This window comes from Beta vulgaris, chromosome 8 (genome assembly GCF_026745355.1).
Source record: "Beta vulgaris subsp. vulgaris cultivar EL10 chromosome 8, EL10.2, whole genome shotgun sequence".
Lineage (NCBI taxonomy): Eukaryota > Viridiplantae > Streptophyta > Magnoliopsida > Caryophyllales > Amaranthaceae > Beta > Beta vulgaris.
In genome coordinates, this window is record NC_079209.1 from 10,040,227 (window position 1) to 10,047,656 (window position 7,430).

Below are 7,430 nucleotides of genomic sequence, written 5' to 3' on the forward strand. Positions count from 1 at the left end.
CCTATGTATTATATATGGAAACATTTACAAAATCAAGAAGGGAGTGATGACAAATTTGTAAATAAAGTGTGGGACCTATGTACTATATATGGAAATATTTGCAAATGTAGCAAATAAATTGAAACACTCCTAAATGGCAAAATGTAGCAAATAAAAAAAGACGGAGGGAGTAGTAATCAAAGGAGTATTTTAATTTAAACCTAATATTTACTCGAAAAGGCATTAGTCCATTAGTAATTAGTTCAACTACTTTTTTTTTTTTTTCAATTTTAGTAACAAATTAAAAAATCTAACATCTATTCTTTTCAACTTATTTTTTTTTTTTTTGAAACGATTCTTTTTAACTTATTTTACTCATCTGAACTTACCAATCTTGAAAAGTTGAACATAATCAAACCCTTATTTTTTATTATTGAAAAAAAACAAAAAAAATAATTAAAAGAAGATAAAGAAAAGAACATATGAAATCCAACCATATGGAATTTTCACCCTCAACAAAAGTCGCGCCCCCCCTCCCCTCTCTCTTTCACTCACTTCTTCCATTCTGTCCTTGCGTGTTGTCCACTTCTCTCTCTTCTTCTTCCCTCTCCCCCTCAACATTCCCCCACAAAAATACAAAACTACCCTCCTTTCTCTCTCTCTCTCTCTCTCTCTCTCCCATCTTCTTCAACCTCCAAAACATTCCTCCATCATTTCCCCAATGTCGAAACCCCAAACCCAACCTCAGCCCATTAACCCATCAGACTACGCCCACAGCCCAGCCCACTACGCCGTCGCACTCCACGACCACTCCACCTTAACTCGTCTTCTCTCCTCTCTCCCTAAACTCGCTGACCCACTCCGAGTCACAACCGAGTCAGACTCACTCCACCAAGAAAAAATCTCCGATAAAATCTCATCCATTTTAGACCGCCGTGATGACATCCCTTTCCGTGAAACTCCTCTTCATCTTGCTGTCCGTTTAAACGACGCCGTCTCTGCTCAACTCTTAGCCTCCGCTGGTGCTGACGTGTCTTTACAGAATTCTTCTGGGTGGAACCCACTACAAGATGCGCTTTGTCGTCGTAAATTGGAAGTTTCTAGAATACTTGTTCAACATCATCATTTATCTGCTTGGTCTAAGTGGCGTCGTCGTCTTCCTCGACTTCTTTCTGTTTTGAGAACAATGAGGGATTTTTATATGGAAATTCAGTTTCATTTTGAATCTTCTTTTGTTCCTTTTATTGGCAAAATTGCTCCTTCTGATACTTACCGGTAATTCTTCTTTCCTACATTTTGCTTCATTCTTAAGAGTGTAGTAATGCAACTGTGTTCTGTTTTGGTAGGTTTGTACTAAAATTATGGGCTCATTTTGCTAGATTTTACTCTTCATTTTTATTATTACCAAAATTGTCATGCATTTTTTTTGGACAAAACAACGCGATCAATCTACATTGTTACCTAATTTGAGAATTACTTCAATTTGTTCCACATTTTCCCTAAAATATTAGTATTTGATTGAATTTTGAATGTAAATAACTTAAATTCTCAAACAGAAATATCATGCATTTTGCATTGTGATATTGAATACATTTTTTTATGAATGTAACCGTAACGGATCAAGCATTGAATTTCAATTAATTTGATGTTAAAAACACTTTTAAAACCTTCAATTAAGCGATTTAATCTCCATAAATTATGCACTAAATTAAAGATTTACTCTGTTATTAATTACAGAATATGGAAGCGCGATGGAAACTTACGCGCGGACACAACACTGGCAGGATTCGACGGCATGAAAATCCAACGCGCCGATCAAAGCTTTCTCTTCCTCGGCGACGGCGATCCGTCCAAAGAAATTCCCGAAGGATCACTGATTGTTTTAAACCGCGACGAGAAAAAAATAATCGACGCATTCGAAAACGCCGGAACTCCGATGACCGACGACGACATCGCATCATTCTGTTCCCAAACGAGCGTTTATCGTCCAGGAATGGACGTAACAAAAGCGGAGCTAATTCCGCGCACAAATTGGCGTCGGCAGGACAAAATCGAAAGCGTCGGAGAATGGAAGGGGAAAGTTTACGACGTTCAGAATGTAGTGGTTAGTTTCAGGTCAAGAAAGGTGAGTGCTAGAGATGAACAAGTGATTCCATTAGAGCTTGATGAGGAAGAAGGTTTTCTAGTGGCGGAGAATTTTGAGCTCCCTTGTGATGATAAAAGAAGGCATAGTAGTTTTGTTAGAGAGGAGAGAGAGTGGGTGTCGGTGGGAAGGAAAAGTGTTGATATTAATTTTTCGCCGCCGTCGAAGGTGGTGGAGCGGCGGCGTGCTTCAACGGTGAGTGAGGCATCGAGGATTCCTGTGGTGGATAATAGGCGACGTGCTTCAGCTGTGAATGAAGCGGCAAGGATTCCGATGGCGGAGAGGCGGCGTGGTTCGACGGTTAATGAGGGATCAAGGATACCAGTGGTGGCGGGAGGGGTGTCTTCGGCTGAGGTTAAGACGAAGGAGAAGGAGTATGTTAAGAGTTTGCGGCCGACGGTGTGGTTGACGGAGGATTTTCCATTGAAGACGGAGGAGATGTTGCCGTTGCTTGATATTTTGGCTAATAAGGTTAAGGCTGTGAGAAGGATGAGGGAGTTGCTTACTACCAAGTTTCCGCCGGGGACTTTTCCTGTTAAGGTAAGGCTAATTTTGTCTTTTTAGCTTGTTCATTTGAGAGGAATTTTCTTCATTTTATCTTGGTTTTGCATGAATTTTAACTTTTACTTTCTTCTTGGAGCATTTTGTTTTATTGATGATCGAGAAATGTGTGTTGCTAAGTTTCTTAAGTTAGTAATTTTTGGATTGTCTGAAGTAAATTTTTGTACCAACGTTATGTTCTTCAAACACATTAGAATAAGTGGTTGTTTGGTTGAACGTCAATGAGGTTATAAATTATAATAATGTCAATGAAGTTTTATTTGGGGAGAAGTCTAGAAATTGCTTGGTTGAGTTTGGGAAGTAGAAGCTCCTCTGATTTTTTGGGTGTCACTGCTCACTAAGAATAAGTTAACTTGAACAAATATATATTCATTTTAAAAGAAAGAATGAGCTGAGCAAAATAAGTCCAATTTAGCAAAAATCAAGCAAAGATAAGTTAAGTTCAGCTAAAATGAATTAACAAACAAGCTTTTAAGTGCAACTTGTCTTTATTTTTGCCACTAACGGCCCGTTTGGTAGTTGGTCATAAATGGTGGTAATGAGAATGAATTTGTGTAAATTTGTGAAATATCATTGTCCATTCCCATGATAATGCTAATTTATCCTAATATGTTTACTTTTCTTCTTGAATTTTCATTCCCATTCAATGCCATCTTGTAGGTGGTAATGAGTGGTAATGAAAATTGCTTCCCCTTGGAGACGAAAACACAAGTTTAAGGGTGAGATTGCTTGCCCATTGAGAAAAAAATGCCTCCCCATGGAAATTTTAAGGGTGCTTCCATAATAAAATTACACTTAAAATTCATTCCCATTACTGCAATTTATTAACAACTACCAAACGTGCCGTAAGTACTTTCGTATTCTTCCACTTCCAAGAAATAAGTCATTTTTCTCATGTTAACCAAACAAGCATTGATTTCTTAGTTTCATTGCTTGTTTTGGAGCATGCTTTTTATTCATTAAAGTACCCAGATTTATTGATGATTGGGAAATGTCAAATGTGGGGTTGTCAGGATTCCTCTCCAGTCTTTTCCTGTAAAAGTGAAGGGGCATTTGGGTTATTTAACCTTGTTCTTAGTACCTCATTCTAACATTGTTCTTTTTTTTTTGTTAGTCTTGCTCTGCTTTATTCATTTATGCATGTTGATTTTACTTTAAAGGTGAAATGGCATTATTTGGTATCTCTCTAAATTCTTACATGAATTTAAACATTCTTACTTTATTATTGTTGCTAGTCTTGATTGCTTTATGAGTGCAAATACTTGATTTATGGATAAGTGGGAAATGTGGAGGGTATTTTGCACAATTCCTTCCTAATTTTTGACTTTTTTCTCTTTATTTGCTAGTCTTGGTTTTGCTTTATGCATGGAGTATTGTTTATATTGATTCATTGATAATTGGGAAATATGGGTTAGTTTTGAGACTTTTTAGGGTAAAAAATGAAGTTTGGAACTTTTTTCAATTTTTGGATTGTTGAGATTTTGGGGAATGATTTTGGCTTTGATGGTGGGGTTGGAGAGGAAGGCTGTGGGGGTATTGATGAATTGATATGGAAGGATCAAAGCTTTAGGCTTTATGTAATCTAAATGGGTCCACTTGATCCGATGTTCTTTGTCTTGGAAATGTGACCGTTTGATTTTGAATTCTACTATTATAAAACCCAAGTTACTAAAGTACTCTAATTAAGGATTCTTAATTATGTAGGACCGTTGCTATTTTTTAATGTTGGACCTATGACCTTAAAAAAGGGGGGTCACTCTTAAGCATGTAGGGCCCTTCTCTAAGTGTACTTGTTGTTTCCTGATAATTGAGGATGGAGTGGAGGAAACTTTACCTTGAATAGTCCACCAACATTTGGGAATGATGTGGGCATGTGGCATTTGCATTGTAATTATTTGTACGACCAATGCAGATTATGTCTTTTTGAGTATGTCACAAGGTGAAGGTTGTGTATTTGGGGTATGACTTGTGAGAGCAGTAATCTTAAACTTCAAGTTGGATGCTGTGATTACTTAAGCTAAAACTTTTGTGATTTGGGTAGTGCTTGAATGGTGGACACCTGAGATCAGCTGGCGTACTTTCTTAGCAGCTAGGCACATACAAAAGTATATAGACTAAGGGCGTGTTTTTTTCACCTCACATAAATTCTGATCAGGTTAACACAACACTCAATACTAAGTTCCAATAAGAGTAAAATTCAGGTCAATAAGGTCTAATAAGTTTAGTTCAGATTAGTTCAGGTTTTTTTAGGTGAAAAGAAGGCACCCTAAGTGCTTATACAAATATCATAATCTTGGTTCTTCAGCACCCTAGGCGACCCTCTCGCCTAAGTTTTTTTTCTTACCTCAGAAAAAAAAAAAACACGACGATTCTGTATGGGCAATCAAGTAACAATGTATACCCTACCTTCAATTTTCATCCTAACGTCTCAATGTCGTAAATTGCATCTTTTGTGGAGAAAATCTATCATGTCAGCTGTGTTCGCAAATAGGTTTCAATTTAGAATTCTAACTAAAACTAGAAGACATATCTGTTTAAGATGTGTGTTTATTATCTGTAACGTGAAAATTTTGGCTGTTTAGAAACTAGAATTCTATTGTTCAGAAACATAAATTTAGTGGACCAAGACCAGTTATTACAGAATATATCATTGTAGAGTTGTTAGGTTTTCTAGCACCATACGTATGTGTAAGCTTAACTGAATACTTTGATTTGCGAAAGGAGTATGGTCGTCGTTTGTTAACTATCATTATATTGCAAATACACGCTAAACCACACTGGTTTCCCACAATTTTATTTGATGTAAATCATGTAATCAAAGCTTGGCCATGAACATCTTGAGATGCATAAATAACTTAAACTTTACATGCTTTTAGTAACTGTGCTGTTTATGCACGTGGTGCTCGAGTAGACTGCAGTATGCAGTCATACTTGCATTTAATCTATATCAACGTTTATTTGAACTTGCAAACTATGTTTTGTTCTTGATAGACACCTCACTTCTGTGGTAAAACTTTGCATTAAAGGCTTTTTGAAGTTACAGTGTGAAATTTCACTTCATGTCAATAATGGGCTGTTTGTTAGGGGTAATAGATGGTGATGACTGTAAGGAATTTATAGATAATTCTGTGAAGAAAGTCTTACGCCAACAATGTCTATGTCAATTTTTGTTTCTAAATATCTTTTTTTCCTCATAATTTCAATTTTCATCCATCAGACCATCACTAGTTTAGTGGTCATGGTCGTATTGACTATTGAGTAATGAGAACTTGTGAAGAAAAACACGGAGAGGAAGCAATTATAGGAATTGAGATATAACTTGTTATATTACAATATTAAATACTACCTTCGTTTTTTATTATGTGTTACGATTTGACATAAAGTAGAGAGGGAAAATGTCTAATCGTTGCAAATAATAGAAAACGGAGGTAGTATAACTTTATCAACAAGTTTTAGGTGACATTTAGGTAAAGTAACTTATTTTAAGGGGTTAATTGCTATCTCTACGAATAGTATTGAAGCACTCCTTAAAACAGAAAAGTTAATTTGGTCTTTTTCATAATTTTTTGTAAGCCCGTCTCATATATGAATTTTTTATAAATTTATTAGTACCATTACCATCATATATTAACGACTACCAATCAGGTCATTGCTGTACAATCATTTCAGGATCTGTGGGAAGCTTTTAGGTGGTGAAACTTGATCACGCACCTAATCTCTCTCAATCGAATTTGAGTTAAAGACTAAAAGCTGTAAATAGTTCACGGATACACTTTACAGCCTTGATGCTATTCACTTTTTTGGGTGGTTTCCTGGTGGTACTAATTTCAACAACCAATATGCATGTTTTCTATATGAAATATAGTGGTCCTCATTATTGTTTCATGCCATTTGGAGTTTGAATTAATTCATGCAACTGCTATTCTGATGATGCAGATAGCGATCCCTGTGGTTCCAACAGTGAGGGTAGTAATTACATTCACTAAATTTGTGGAGTTGCAACCAACCGAGTCTTTCTATACTCCTTTATCGAGTCCCCGATACTTGAACAATGGAACTAGTCCACCTGAAGATGGGGAAAGACGTGCCACTTCAGCATCGACATCTTCATCAGCATCTTCTTGGCTACGACGTAGCAACAGCAGTAGATCATCTAACAAACCACAGCAGTGTCCAGAGGCACTGATTTTAGATCCGTTTGCTATTCCCAGTGGATACAGTTGGGAAAGTATTGACAGTAAAAATCATAAAATTAAAAAGACTAAATCAGTCAGGAAAGCAAAGTAAGATAGATAGGCAAGTACAAAATTGTAGTGTAGACTGTAGTTGCTAATTTTGCTTTCCAAATCTTTCTTCTCGTTGTCTGAGTTGCATATGTTGTAGATATTATAATTGTTGAGATTTTTCAGCCATAGGCTGCTGAGAAAGAGAGCAATGAAATGGAACATGATTTCTACGGCCCAAGTTTGTCTCGTTGGCTTTCGAACTCAATATAAGTATTACACTTAACTGGACCTGATCAACCCCTTTTCTTTTTAGAGAAAAGGACCAAATGGAATTAATTTAAGGAGAAAGTATCCGAGAGTACACACGGGGAAATCTCCCATCAAAAGAAACTAAATTTGTAAGATGATGGGCAATAAAGTTTTACTTATGTTCACACTAATCCGACCTAACTAGTTTGTAATGTTTACATGATCTATGATATGAATGACATGGATCTTCCTGCTTTAAAATAGGTTTAGCA

At 36.5% G+C, this 7,430-nt stretch overlaps 1 protein-coding gene across 1 annotated transcript; it reads left to right on the plus strand.

The window, feature by feature from the left end:
- The first annotated feature begins 485 nt into the window (after window positions 1-485).
- Window positions 486-7,147, plus strand: LOC104900985 (uncharacterized). Its single transcript, XM_010688523.4, has 3 exons — window positions 486-1,254; window positions 1,717-2,662; window positions 6,620-7,147. Exons 1-3 carry the CDS (start codon window positions 701-703, stop codon window positions 6,968-6,970), a joined length of 1,851 nt encoding a protein of 616 aa, XP_010686825.1. The 5' UTR covers window positions 486-700; the 3' UTR covers window positions 6,971-7,147.
- The last annotated feature ends 283 nt before the right edge of the window (window positions 7,148-7,430 follow it).

Excerpts from the sequence above, each read along its gene's own strand:
- LOC104900985 (XM_010688523.4), top strand. The coding sequence starts at position 701 with ATGTCGAAACCCCAAACCCAACCTCAGCCCATTAACCCATCAGACTAC. Across the intron at positions 1,255-1,716 it reads GCTCCTTCTGATACTTACCG|AATATGGAAGCGCGATGGAA; the intron begins GTAATTCTTCTT and ends TATTAATTACAG. Across the intron at positions 2,663-6,619 it reads CGGGGACTTTTCCTGTTAAG|ATAGCGATCCCTGTGGTTCC; the intron begins GTAAGGCTAATT and ends CTGATGATGCAG.